This window comes from Schistosoma mansoni, chromosome 2 (genome assembly GCF_000237925.1).
Source record: "Schistosoma mansoni strain Puerto Rico chromosome 2, complete genome".
Taxonomy (NCBI): Eukaryota; Metazoa; Platyhelminthes; class Trematoda; order Strigeidida; family Schistosomatidae; genus Schistosoma; species Schistosoma mansoni.
Genome location: NC_031496.1, coordinates 28,242,510 through 28,258,449, shown reverse-complemented (window position 1 = coordinate 28,258,449; position 15,940 = coordinate 28,242,510). Strand labels below are relative to the sequence as shown.

At 35.4% G+C, this 15,940-nt stretch overlaps 1 protein-coding gene across 1 annotated transcript in view; it reads right to left on the bottom strand.

The window, feature by feature from the left end:
* Window positions 1–4,524: 4,524 nt before the first annotated feature.
* Window positions 4,525–15,940, bottom strand: part of Smp_125490 (hypothetical protein) — a gene marked incomplete at both ends in the record, with an annotated part of 86,901 nt that continues 75,485 nt past the window's right edge. Inside the window, 2 exons of the mRNA XM_018796289.1 lie at window positions 4,525–4,662; window positions 6,993–7,166. Coding sequence (XP_018650516.1) covers window positions 4,525–4,662; window positions 6,993–7,166 — 312 coding nt within the window. The remainder of the gene's footprint in view (window positions 4,663–6,992; window positions 7,167–15,940) is intronic.

Genomic DNA, 15,940 nt, shown 5'->3' with positions numbered 1-15,940 from the left:
CAGATAACCAACAAGTGGTTGCCAAGCTAAAGAAGCACTGGAAAAACAGCGTTTCAATACAACCTTCCTTCATGATACTAACAAACTCAACGAATTTAAGATAGCTCTTAGCAACAAAGATTCAAGTCCCACAGGATCTATCTAAATAGGAGAAAACTTATATGGAGAACAACTGGAGAAGGATCAAATAAGTGCCAATCTCAACGTGCATTATGTGCCGGACTGCGAGAAACATCATCGTCAGAAATGAGTCTCTATCGAATTCCTGCACAAAATTCAAGAAAAGGAAAACAAGAAGATCTCAATTAACAACAGTCGAACAAGAGTAGAGAAAGCCGACGCACAGACCGAATACACAGAAGCAAACAAACGAGTGAAGACAGGTACTAGAAGTGACAAGTTGAAATACGTGGAAGACCTAGCAATGACAGTGGAAAAAGCTGCAACAGATGAAGAGGAAATTAGAGACACTGGAAGTTGATGTGAAGTATATTGCGGAAATTATCAAACTGCATAATGAGGCAAGCGCTAACTTGGAATTTTGAAGGTAAAAGGGAAGGAGGAGGAGGTGCAAGGAACAGATTTCGTCGTGAATTCGATATAAGTTTTCAAGAGTTTAAATTACTGGTAATGATCGCGTTTGTTAGATTTTGTTGGAAAATCCTTGTTTGTGGACTATGCTGCCGAACGTTCCCACTACCTTGACGTGGTAGTTGGTCTTGCCTATCGTGATGATCCGGTCGGTTTATACTACTTGGAGCAATTGTTTCTCAAGGTCCTACCCTTCCAGGTAGGTCGGTTGAAGTACGTTCAAACTAGAAGTAGCAAACCCAAGAAAAGGAAAACAAGAAGATCTCAATTAACAACAGTCGAACAAGAGTAGAGAAAGCCGACGCACAGACCGAATACACAGAAGCTATATTGCTTTCACACAAAGGGATTATGGAGTTAAGGAAAGTCGACCCTAATAATGCTCACCTCGCCTTGCGCTACAGATATGCGTCTCCGACGGTGAGGTCTCAGCGAGTATGGAGCTAACTCAAAAATCACCCACAAAATGGTTGTGTATGATCAGTTTCAAGCTGTCGTCCCTTGAACATTGCAGTCATGCTCTCAGATCACTAAGACCAACTGTTACCCTATTTTCGTCTCAGGTACCTGTAGAAGAGCCCTTCCACAGTGCTGGCGACCGGAAAGTGATATCCCTCCCATACCTCTGACAGCACTCAAGACTACTGCCCTTGCTCCTTCATTAGGGGTAACAGACGTAAATAGGTACGGACTGACGTACTTTACAAGTAAAAAACGAAGTATCAGGATCAGAGTTAACTAACAACTTAGGGAAGGTAGCACATATAACAACATTTCATGCAACAAATTAAAGGTGACAAATAGGTAGATTTAAAATGTCATAATCGAAGGGTTTGAAAGTTCATTTTTCTCTCCAATTTAACACAGAGCTGGTATCCTCATTAGTTCTACCTACTCTTTCATAATATTACATAAAAATACGTAATTTCAGTAACTTTATTGCTTGTTTTCGATTCAGTATGCTGTCTTGTACTTTAAACATGTCGATTAGTCACTTGATACATTCTTATGGTTACTCTTTGGTGAATAATAATATATTTATAAATGCATTTCAGACCTTATATTTGGTAATCAATAAATTTGTTGTAAGCATCAGTCATTGAAATCGTTTTGCTGAACACATATATCGAAAAAAGCACAACACATTATGGTTCATCAATCGCAAATCTAGTATCATGTTTGATTTTTTTATGTTGAGAGAAATCTGACAGATCGCAAAATATTTCAAGGATGGGTCCTGACTTTTAAGCAAGCGGTTTATGCATTTGGTCTGTATATCGGTATATTTATCACTCGGGTCACGTATAAACACGTATGAGTTATAAACATACCTTATAAACATAGCCCCCAAATGCCCTGGTACGGCCGAGAGTGGGGAGAGTACGCTCTCCCTCTCGAAATGCTCTCACATTGCCACGCGAATATATAGTCTCTGCCAGGGAAGTCCTACTCACTGCCTTCTCGTGGCGAGGGTGTTGTTTACGAAATTGAGAGGACGAAAAGTGAATGTCCGGCGCTTTAACCGGATTGGTGGACACGGAGAGTCCACCTACGGCAGATGGAAAACCCTTATTCCAAACTAATGGTGTACATGGGTTCCAGTATCCTGAGGGAACAAATGGCGTATGAACCAATTATTTGGTCACCGGCTACCATGGGACTGCATCTCCTCACGATGCTCCACTGCCTTGTGGGTTAGACCTTCAGGTCAAAGTCTCCGGGTGTGGCCTCTTAAGAAAACCACCTGCTTCAGTTTGGGCACCTGAGCAGTATCACAGCCCTCACACAAATCAAATGAGATTTGTGAGGCGCATATTTATCTGATGCTTCCTTGTACCAATATTTATGTGTTTAAATGAATAAATAAATAAATTTTAACAATACGACTTTCCACTCAGCCTAATTGGGAAGACGATAACACTTAGTATATTCAGTGCATTGAACTGCAGACTACAACGAATAAGCATTGTAACGAACCCATCTTTATATTTATGTACATTTCACCGTTGGTAGTAGTAAAAAAATCCATAACTAACTTTCCATTATAAGCAAAGATGGACAGTGGCTAGCAGTGGAATCCAGAACGCGCGTTTCGTCGTATTTGGGACTCATCAGCTGGTTGTACCTGCATTCTAACTTTCCATTATATTTTGGATTTTTCTACTCAATATAACATTACTGCGATCAGTAGTTGGGAACTTACGTGAGATGGTGCAGATACCTTAACCCTTTATATTGAGTTGCAGTATTCCTCAATAGCTACCTTTTCATTCCATCTACTCAAACCATATTGTCATTGTTTATTCTTTCTGATAATAACAAATACTACATTATTTCCATTCATTTTGATACTTTTCAATATATGAATCACCAGATATGATTGTAAAACTAGTTCACCATCGATGAACTTTATTTATTAAAAGTTAACAAATTGAACATCTCCAAAGCCTAAAAACTCATCTATGTAGAATTTTCCTCCGAACGCCAATTTACAATTGACGTACACATTACCGGATGATTTCAATATAAAGTTTACCGAAATGAAAGTTCTGATGTTGGCAATATCTTTCCAAATAATATCATTACCTTTACTACTAAGCAGTTGATCGTTTTCGCTCTTACTTTGCTTTTTTTACTATATGTCAAAAGGTTAGAATTGTTCGATTACAATCCCAACTTACAATATCAAGTTTTCATAGTTGAAAGCATGAGTCAATTGAAGCTAGACAACCATGGAAAACCTGGGAACACTGGACGGCCGTTTCGTCATATTGTGGGACTCCTCAGCAGCGCGCATCCACGATCTCACCTCGCGAGATTCGAACCCGGGACCTACCCGTCTCGTGCGCGAGCACTTAACCTCTAGTCCACTGAGCCGGGATCCGACGGTGTTAATGTCTAACTTCAACCAATCCACGAAGTCGAGTAACCGTCCATCAATTGCCTTCAATTGAATCATTCTTTCAACTATAAAAATACTGAAATCTCCACAAAACCCCTTCGGATAATAATATCAAGTTTATGTATTCTTTTACTTCCCTCTTTAATGGAGTTTAGGAGATTAATTTTAATTCTGTAAGAAGAATCTTTCTATCGTACATAATTCCAAATTACCATAAACTATTTCAAAACAGAAGAGACAATAAAAGAATTTGCATACATTTCTCATCATCTATTTGATATAATAGATGGACTTTTGTTTTTATTAATATATAAGGAACTCTTTGTTTTCGTTTTTATATATACAAGGTTTTGTGTTCTTTCTGTTGTTATACTAACATACACTATGCAAGGAATTTGTCTGAAGAATAGTGAGACATTTTATACTGTTGATTTACACATTAGAATATAGAACATTCTAATCTTTAAGTCTCAGTAGTCAGGAGTTTATTGTTTGTTTTTGTTTTTTTTTTCAAGAAGAAAATGAACTTTCAGCTTGATTTTGTTAGTAGATTGAATTGCTTTCAGTTGTTCACAAGGGTGAAATAATGTATGCATGTATGTGATTAGTGAATTCTCTACATCTACTTCACTGGAAACAAACCTTAAGACAATTGAGACTTTCTTTTTAAAGGTTTTATCAGCTAAATTGAATTGAGAAGTTTCTTTATCGAATATATCATGTTGAACTGATTAAATTTAATGATTCAATGAAGCTTTCATTTTAAATCATGATTATCTCCTAGTATTTATGTCACATTTCTTACAAGTCTATGATCAATTGAATTGATATAGAAACCTTATTGTCGGTAAGGTTTGTACCATCAATTGTTTGTAACGTGAATATTAATGGGTGAATACAAAGATGATTGGATCAAAGTAAAGTTGATCGATGTGAATTTTATATTACAATGTTTCTTCAAACCAGAATCATGATGGGTTATGACATTTTTACTAGAATATATAAAAAAGATAATTTCTTTTGAATACTTTTCATGGACATTCCATAAACCATCTAAATGTTGGTGATAATTTCAAAGCTGTACGAATTACATCACATTCTTTAATACTATGGAGTAAAACCTTATTATGCGTTATAGTATTGGAATAATCGAATCCAGGACAGATTAACTAGAATGAAAAAATGAAGAAATGAAAACAATGTTTGTTTTAAATTCGATTACATTTGTTACATGATAAATTGAAACATTTCAAATGGTCTTATACTTTTTAGTCTAAATCACGAACTGATTTCGTCTAAATCACCATTGAAAATAGATTATCAATGGAATGCTGTTTCTGGTTGCGCCACATCGTGAATTGGTTCAATGCGGACATTAATACAGTTGGATGTCATTTCAGTGGTTTAGAGTCGAATCGTTCACACACGAGAGTGAAGATTGTGAGCATTTTAAAGGGGTCTCATACTGGGACGGAATAGCTATCCAATGCGTCCAAGTTTTTAACAGTGGTCTTACAATCTCTACAAATCTCCCTATACTAATAATCTATGATTTGTTGAAACACTGGCCGTACGAAAACTCAAACTTTTCTCCTGTGTTCTAGAAGAGAATTTGTATACTGCTAAACATCCCCTGATTTTATTAATTAAGTTTTAGCATCCAAAGTGATTTGATTCATGTTCTTGCACTTAACATTTTTTATTTTTCGGTCTAGTTTGACCTTTATTTGTGATAGAATAATCTTAACGTGTTGATGTCCAACCAGTTTGGTGCGGTATATTAGGAAACAAGAGTCAAAGAGAAAACTTTGTGTTTGTTATTCATTTTAAAACTTTAACTGTTTCTATTAAAGATCCTTCAGAGATTAAATTCGTTGATAGTGTGAATGTATCCCTATGACTTAGGTATCTGTTCATAAATCTCACAGGTGAACTTGTTTATCATGACACTAAGAAAGTGGAATCTAAGCAATAATCACTATAGTAACAAATATAGATACGAACATCAAGACAGTTCTACTGTACGGAGCTGAAACGTAGAAAACTACTACAAGCATCGCCAAGAAGGTACAAATATTTATAAACAGTTGTTTACGTAAAATACTCAACATTCACTGGTCGGATACTATCACCAACAGCGTTTTATGGGAGAGAACAGACCAGCTCCCAACTGAAAGGGAAATTAGGAAAAGATGTTGGACGGTGACCGGATATGCATTGAGGAAATCACCAAACTGCATCACGAGGCAATCCCTAACTTGGAATCCGGAAGGGAATCGGAAAAAAGAAATGCCAAAGAACACATTACGCCGGGAAATAGAAGCAGATATGAAAAGGATGCATGTTAACTGGAAGGAACTGGAAAGGATTGCTTGGGACAGGGTTGGATGATTAGGATGGATTAGGGTTTCGTTCTATTTTGGATTCGTCAGCTGGATGTCTTTTGATTTTAATATTTATGTTCACTTGTACTCCTGGATATCAACGGAAAACTGCAAACACTTACTAATACCTCCACATTCATTGAACTAATTAATGGCTATTTGGGCTCAGTGAATAAGACTAAAGTCAGTAGGTCAAAATCAACCTTGAGATGCAGGTACATCCAGTTGATGAGTTCCAAGTAAGAAGAGATACGCTTCGTAGCTTCCTTTATTGGTCATATATTAAAACTATGTTCGTTATACCTAAAAAATCTTATTTCAGCTTTATCGAGCAATCAGAAGACGATTAACTTTGTAGTAGAATAATGTATAAATTGTATAGGATGTTTGAAATCGTCATTACGGATATATTTCTATTCTTTATAATGATTGAATATATAATTATTGGTTGACATCTTAGACAGATGTCATTTATCAAATCTCATCGAACGTTCATTCTTTTTGTATTCGTTAAAATTTATGAATAAGATAGGTCAACAGTATTAAGAATCTTGATTTTCTCCCAAACACTTAAATTTATATCACTTCAACTGTTTTCGGTTAATGTTTTGTTTCTTGAGTTATCAACATATTCTAAGCTGTATCACTGTTTTATAATTAGATAGTAATACTAAATTGATTTACATGAAAACAATAGTAGATATTAATATAACAGAATATTCGTCAAGATTAGAATGAATAGTTTGATAAAAATTGGTCTCCGAGTATAGCGTTTCTGGTTAGCGTTTTTTAACGAGTTAGTTTTCTACAGGATGGGGTCTCTAACTTCATGCTCAACCCTCCTTCTTTATCCGGGCTGGGGACCGGCAGTAGCCTCCGGAGGAACTACAGGCGGAGTTCGCAGAGTAAAGAGAAGTCATTATATGTGAAAATTATATTTGAAATAATCTCAGCGATTAAAATTTAACTAATTTCAACGTTTCGTCCAGCAAACTTATCTGAACTTCTTTAGGGTAATAATTGTTTTACATATCATATATGAATAGAATGAGTTTGATACAAAGAGTTTATAAATACAATTTTTGGTCAATTCATTCATTCAGTTCTATACTTACTTGAAATATCCACTGGTAAAATAATTCTTTATTTGTAAGAAATATTCCTGGTAAATTAGAATCTGGTTGATTATGATGAATCGATAAATAATCTTTATATATTCGACCTGTAATCTCAATAGCTAAAATTGATTGAAAGACATTTGGTGTTTTAGACCATGTTAACCATTGATCCTTTAAAACAAAATAGAATTCAAAGTGTATACTAATGATAATATAATCTCATTATGTATATAATTAAGGTTGAATATTTTTTATAAAAGCACTTAATAATTATAGACGTCTTTCAGTCAGTCAGCTACAACGTAGGACCAGGCACATATATGCATCGGTCATATCTCATTAGCACAACAAGATGAACACAGAATTCATAGAAGTGGTTAATTTAGTGGTGGTAGTATATAAAAGATAGGTTGTATATAAGGATATAGTATAGGAAGGAAGAACATTGTGAAGCAATTTTAATCTCAAGGTTTAAGGGAAGATAAAGAGTGTATACACCGACGCCATTGTGGTCGATTCTGAGCCATGTCACACAAAGTCTCCAACCATTGGTCACGATAGTCACACGGACCCCAACCAGGTAGTCTGCATCTGCCAACATGGCTCAGACTAGAAGTTAGTGACTTCAAGCACTGATGCCATGTTTTGGTTTGGCCGCCCCTAACTCTTTTCCAAACATTCCCTACACTAGTCAGCATCGTGAGTCGTGGTAATCGGTGTTCAGGTATACGTAACACGTGGCCTAACCATCTCAGTCGATGAAGATTCATGACCTCATCAACTGATTTACCATCATTCCCTAATACCCTGTGTCTAACCTCACTATTACTTACCCGGTTATCCCAGCAGATGCGAGCAATATTTCTAAGGCATCTGTGGTCAAATACTAGTAACTTGTGAGTATCTTCTACTCTTAATGGCCATGTTTCACAGCCGTAAAGTAGAACAGAGCGAACTGCTGAGCAGTATACTTATCCCTTAATTGATAGTCTGTCCCACCGTATAAAACTGATCTCCTTTATGATTCTCTGTACTGACAGTTTACTGTTGTTGTTATTGAGCTTATCTCCTTGAATATGAACTGTTGTCTCCAAAGTTGATGATTATTTTTTTGTAAAACTGTGTGTTATTATGTATTCATATAAATATATTCAGAGGAGACAAAATTGTTTTCTGATATTATTATCAGAAGGGGTTATTGTGAAGATTTAGTATTTTCATAGTTGAATGCGTCAGTCAATTGGAGCTAGACCACCAGGGAAAACATGGAATCACTAGACGGCCGTTTCGTCCTATTGTGGGACTCCTCAGCAGTGCGCATCCACGACCTCGCCTCGCGAGATTCGAACCTATGACCTAACAGTCTCACGCGCGAGCACTTAACCTATAGACCGCTGATCCGGCATCCCATAGTGTTTTTGGCTAACTATTTTAGTTGCGTTATTCTAGTGAATCTGATGTAGTTTAATTATGTAATCCTGAATGTAAGCAAGATAGAGTGCGTCTCTTTGTAGTGTAAAATGAATAAATATTGAACTTCTGAGTACAGTGCAGATAAACAAGCCGTATGACAAAGTTGATTTGTTTGGAGTTGTTATTCTGTATGTTTATTCCATGAAATTGTGAATTTCAAGTTGAATATCTAAATCATAAGGCTTTATTTCTAGAGCATAGAAATTGGAATCAGCTGTGAAATTAAAAAAATCTTTTCAATAATCTTATTGGGTTCCAGTAATTGTTCTATGTCAGAGTATAAAAAGTTATCTTATGGGAATTTTTAACTTTAGAAAAACAATACAACAAAACAAATAATAGCTCACTATGAACTTTGAATCCAGTAAAAATTTCCGAACATATAGGTCAAATTCATCTTGTTCACCTTGATAGAAAATGCTTACGTCCAAGCATCCTTAAAAGAAATGTCAATGAATAAAGTTATAGATATATAAATGTAATGTCTTCAGTTTGACGTACATCTGTGAGCTTAGGATAGTCATATGAATCTTTTTAAATCAATTATATACAATCCTTGTTTACTCCTACATGCAATGATGACTGAAACAGTTATAAGTTGGGAAACAAAACGAGTGGAGACTATAATCAAGGAGTGGAACTAGTTCACTGAATCACTAATTGTTCGCCTGAGCCATGTTTCTTGGTGCAAATCAGCTGGTTGGGACTAGAGTGATTCATCTAATTAGTAGTTAGACAAGTTGAGTCACATATCTCACAATCGTCCAATGTGAGATAGATACACTAAAGCTTTATGTAAGTCTAGATGTTGAGTTTAAGTATTTCTTTATAACCATCTCTTCATTTTGTCTTCATGAATCACAGTCCTTCTCACTGTCATTATGATTATAATTGCAATGTCTGTTTTTCTATTGTTTTGATGATTTCATCTGCTCGCATTAATTTAGTATGGTTACTGAACCTAATGGCCATATGTATCAGGCTTTAAGTCGATTATAACTGACTAATGCTATAGAAATCAGTAAATAACTATATGTAAGTCATACAAAAACTTTCATGTATCCTTTTTATACCATAAGATCCCGTACATCTAAGCAAGAATGCGTTCCCATTCATCCTGATATTTTTATGAAAACCACATAAATCCAGTTTTTTACCCTTAGATAGTACACAGGAATTTCTGAAAATTGACCAATCAAATTCGGAATTCGATGTTTATGGTCAAAAATTTCCCTTTGAGATGCATTCAGCTCGAGTTCATGATGAGCTATGTTCGACACCCAAGAAACTTATATCTGTAATGTTCATTAAAAAATCGTAGAAATTTCTTCAAATATGAGAATTATGTTTTATCATAGCTGTATACATTTGATCTATTCATGTCTATTTGAAAGATCATGTTATATGCATGGGTTTGTGATTTATTTCCGATAAATGTAATCTACGAAACATCTTACAAGTAGCTTCACATACAAATAATCTTTTACTATCTCGTATGCAACATTCATTTGTTTTAGTCTTACTTCGGCTGTTCTGGTCGATATGCACAAGTTAAATAAAATCGGAGATTTTTTTATAAATAATATTAGAAGCGAAGAACTTAATGTTAGAAAATACCAAGCAAATAGTTCACACTTCTGATGTATTTCTGGTCTGTTGCTGGGTATAGAATTCTCGATACATATTTCATCCTATATGAAATATATTACCTCGATATGCTTGCGTTCCGGATAGCCCAGTGGTAACGTCTCATTGCCCCTAAACGCCCTGGTACGGCCGAGAGTGAGGAGAGTTAGCTCTCAATCTCCAAATGCTCTCACAGTCACGTGCATACAACCAATGTCATAGAAGTTCTACTTACTGCCTTCTCATGGCACTATTGTTGTTCATGAAATTTAGAGGATGAAAAGCAAACATCTGGCGCTCTAACCAGGTCGGTGGACACGGAGAGTCCACCTAGGGGAGTTGGAAAACCCTGATCCGAAACCAATGGTTCATATGGACTCCAGGATCCTGAAGGGACAAATAGAGTATAAACCAATTATTAGTCACTGGTTACAATGGGACTGCATCTCCTTACGTTGCTCCACTGCCTTGTGGATCAGACCTTTAGGTCGAAGTCTCCGAGGGTGACTGCCCAAGAAAACCACTGCTTCAGTCTAGGCACCCGGACAGTATCGCAGCCTACACACAAATCAAGTGACTTGTGTGGCGCATATGTTTTTGGTGCCCCTTTGTACCAATATTTATGTTTTCAAATAAATAAATGTGCTTACATCTTAGTGTTAACATTTACAATGAGGCTCAAACTAACCACTGATTTCTTTTAATGCCAATCTATCATCCACTGTGCTACTGAGTCCAAAAAGTGACTAACTTATTTTATGTGTCCTAAAGTATTTGTAATGTTTTGTTTGATTGATCGGTATCAAAAACTGAATAATACGAGTCATTATAACTGATTTACATCACCTAAAAATTTAAAACTGTCAGGTAGTTTGATAAATCGAAGTTTGTCAGGAGGAAACACACCACCTTCGATATAAAAACCTAAAGTCAATACTACCAAGGTAGGTTTAATGTAAGAACACACTATTTTCTAAATACACAACAGACGTTTTAATTTTTATATGGTTATCAATTTATCATTCTCAAACATTTGGTTTTGAAGTGTAGAGAATTTAAAGACCATATTTGTTACAAACTAATTTCAACTGGAGGAATGCTTATAATAATAGACTATTGAACAGCTGATTTTTCCTTGCGTACAGCGTCTATGAACACGTGCATGTGCAATCAAAACTAAGACCTTCAAATGTCTCTCTACAAATATTTTATACGAATTGTAAAATCTATTATCGAGATTTTCAATTATAGTGTAATCTATATTAAACGTAACAATCATCCACCGAGATTATTAAGTAACCTTTCTTATTTATTTATTTAAACACGTAAATATTGGTACAAAGAAGGCACCAGATAGATATGCGTCTCACAAATCTCATTTGATTTGTGTGAGGGCTGTGATACTGCCCAGGTGCCCAGACTGAAGCAGATGGTTTTCTTAGAGGGCCACACCCGGAGACTTTGACCTGAAGGTCTAGTCCACAAGGCAGTGGAGCATCGTGAGGAGGTGTAGTCCCATGGTGGCTGGTGAGCAACAATTGGTTCATACGCAATTTGTTCCCTCAGGATACTGGAGCCCATGTACACCATTAGTTTGGAATAAGGGTTTTCCATCTGCCATAGGTGGACTCTCCGTGTCCACCAATCCGGTTAAAGCGCCGGACATTCGCTTTTCGTCACCTCATTTTCGTAAACAACACCCGTGGCACGACAAGACAGTGAGTAGGGCTTCCCTGACAGAGGCTATATACGCGTGCCCATGTGAGAGCATTTGAAGAGGGAGAGCTGACTCTCCCCACTTTTGGCCGTACCAGGGCATTTGGGGGCTTTCTACAGATGACATAGCTGAGATCCATCAAATACTATTCTGTAGTCTAAATGATTTAAAAACTATAGTAGACCTATTGAATATGTGTTTAGTCTGTGATGAAATCGTGTGTACTTCAGAACATTTCCAAACTAATATACATTGTATATGTATATAATCAATGGTTTTTCCGTTGACATATATTAGAAACAAAAACTTCCTACAAATCAGTATGTATGTACATAAGAAAGACGTTTTCTGACTATAAATAGAGTTTCAATTTTACAATCCTGAAAATTTCTAAAAATATTTTTCTACTTACTATCATTAATGAATAAACTTGATAGAATTTTTGTTACAGAATACCATAAATATCCAAAATTCAAATATCTAATATGAAAACAAAAAGAGATTTAAATTGATTAAACAATGATAGAATGTTAGATTGTTCAGCAATATTGAATACTAATGTAGCTCAATAGTTTACAGTAAAAACGTTTGGTACAAGGCTCTCTTAAAGACAGTGAAACATTCTATTAAGGAATTTTAAAGATTCCCGTTGTGACAATTAGAATAACATATGTAAGTGAACAATTGTTTTCAATTAGATCGTCACCAGGCTTTACTCTAATATACATGAATATTTAGAAGGGGATTTGTGGAGATTTCAGTATATTTCAAAGTTGAAATCATGAGTCAATTGAAGCTAGACCACCATCGAAAACCTGGAAGCACTGGACTGCCGTTTCGTCCTATTATGGGGCTCCTCAGCAGTGCGCACCCATGATCCCGCACCCGCGAGATTCGAACCCAGGACCTACCAGTTACGAGCTAGAGCCCTTAACCGATGGATGCCAGCTCAGTGGTCTATCGTACAATCGTATGTAAATGGAAATGTTTTGTTAAAGTATTTATATATACGATTGTACAGCTTGATAATAAATTCGTTGAAAAGAGATCCCTTCGCTGAACGTCGTGTTTTTATACGAAAATGTTAGACCAATCAAGGCAATTTTGAGTCCATAATCACAATGAAGCAGAATACGTCACTGAGCAGAATAGTTAAAATTACTAGTTGATAGTGAGAAGACAGATGTACTGATAGTAGTAAGAATATTAAATTACGACAACAAAAGTCTTATCAGTTGTTAAACATTGGAAATAGGAGGTCAAACGTGGGTAAATAGACATAGAATAGTCATCACAAAACATTAAAATCATTATGTAATAAGAAGTATGTAAGTAAATAGATAGTGAATAATACAAACGGAAAGAGGTAGAAAATTACAAACAAATGATAACAAAATTAAGATAATAAAAATAAATTTTACAAATAATAATAATAATGTCATTTGTTTAGTTATGTCCGACCATGGAAGAGATAGGGGGGTTACGAATTTCTTCTGTACACATAAATTGGGGTGGAATGTACGAATTCCTATTGCTTCTGCTATATGTAGGAGACGGGAGCGGACTCTGTTGTGAAATGATGGAGGTATACGATAGACCACTTGAAATGATTTCAATTTATCTACAATATGACCACCATCAACTAGATGTGTCTAGATAGAACTGCGTATTGATTTTAGCTGACCCTTTCCAAACCATGCTGGTAGATGTTCACTCATTTATTGGTCAAGTTGCCTAGTAGTACGCCCGATATAGCTATCTACACAGGCTCACCTGAACTTGTAAATGCACATAGAGGAGGCCAACTGAGGTAACTTTTCCTTCTTTTGAGTAGACATCTTTGATCGACTCGAGAAAGTCAACGCAAGATTGTCCTGCTAACCTATCTTTCAAAGTATCGCTAGCCACATCCCCCTTGAATTGTAGTTTCATGTATAAAGGTTTCTTTCAAACTGTTGAAATCTCAGACTTCGTTCTTGTATCATACATGTACTTCTTAATGAATGAACTAGGGTAGCCGATCTCTGTCAGTTAGTTATTGATAAATTCCAGCTTCTGACTTAAAGTATCTACTGAACAGACCTGTCTTGCTCTACTAGTCAGGCATGTAACCAAATATCGGATAGGCGTAAAGCTATAGAAGTGAGTATATTGGCAGGCAGAGGGACTTTTTCTATACACACTTCTACTTAACGAGCCACCACTTCGCCTGATTAATGTGACGTGAAGGGAATTCAGCTTTTCGTCACACTCGCCTACACCAATGAAACCAACAGCTGGATGTAAGCTGTTGAAATGTTCTAGGAGTATAAATATTCATGTATATTAGAGTAAAACCTGATGACAATCTAATTGAAAACAATTATTCGCTTACATTTGTTATTAAGGAATTATATACATATGCTTTAACAAGAAGCTATGCATACAGATTTCATGCTTATCTACATAAACCAGTATTATGAATTCAGTATAATGTGTGAAACAAGTACACAATGTTATCGTTATTGGTCATCTTTGTAACTATAATAAAAGATTTCGATCAATATTGAATTCACAGACAACTCATTTATCAAGCATACCTTTATGTACTGGTTTTTGAGGTACATTTTTAGTGATAAAACTCAACTGTTGAGATCTATGTAGGTTGAATGGTGTTCTAGCTTGTAATCAAAGCGTTGAAATCAAGTGATTGAATTACCAGTACCATAGTTTTACATAACATTCATCAATCGCTAGTAAATAAGTAGGTTATCTGTAGATACTTTTTCTTATATCTATTCTGTAGTTCAATGACTGCATAAATGTTTCTGTATTTGAAATCAACGGAATTCAAACTATTAAATTCCTATTCCAAGTTATCAAAGACAGATTTGTCTTTCTGCTTAAGAAAAATTATTTAAGTCTTTTTTGTTTTAAAAGATTCATTGTTTTGATTAAGATCAGTTTAATCTTTAGAACAGTAAAGCTTCTGTTTCAATAAAAGGCTATTTGAATCACCTCTAAATGGTAAGATGATGTAGACAGGCTTTTTCTTCACCAAGGCTACAGTAGGTTTCACTATGCCATGAATAAATGTAGGTGGATGATATAAACTGCTTATTGAATAAACTTAAAACTATCCAAAACCATATCAGTCTCTCATGTAAAGAGAAGAAGAACGACCAACTTCCCTTCCTAGATATACTTCTAAGCAGACGAGAAGATGGCTCATTCAAACGATCCATTTTTCGAAAACCGACGTGGAAGAGTCAATACCTTAGTTACTATAGTTATTACCCTGTGCAATACAAAAGGGGTTTGGTAAGGTGCCTATTTAACAGTCTTGATCGTATTTGCACAAACGACGCTATTGATGATGATGTTAAGTTGTTAAACAAGACATTAATGGAGTGAAGCTTCTATTGTATTTATTATTGTAGTTATCTTTAATGTAAAATCTGATTGGTTATTTTCTCTTATTGATGTTTTGTTTAGTATATGATATGAAATACTTTTCATAAATAAATGAACTTTGCTTAGAAAGTTTCAATCATCTTTTTGTTGATATTCTGTGGTGTGGTTCACTTATATCCACATAAGTTATATATAACGATTGTCAGGTATAGAATGTATTTCAATAGAAGATAGATAAGGAAAGAACGGAAACGGAACACGATTGGTATGAAAATGCATAAACAATGAAATCAGAGATGATGAACTGATATTTGTAGAAGGAACAGTCAAGATTGAGTCAATTGATTGATAGTTTGCAAATTAACTTGTTCTCGTATGGTTGTCAGATTTTAGTGAGATATTCTATAATTTTGTGCTCAAGTATATTCGATTGTCGACTGTTTTCTTCTTCACTACAATTCAAGACTGAATTTTAACTAATAAATAGCACAATTTGTGGATGATTTTGATAGAGTTTTGTTCTTTCAGCTGGATGGTTTGGTCGTGGAGTTTTCATTGTTATTCTGTAAAACATCATCAGCACAAACTTAAGGTAGAAATGTTCGAATTTCTCCACATATAGCTCATAGCTTGTCCTGTAGATCTCGATGTTAATTGGTTATTGTTGACCTTAAAACTGCCATTGTTTATGATTTAAGGTCAAAAACAACCAATCAACATCGAGATCTACAGGACA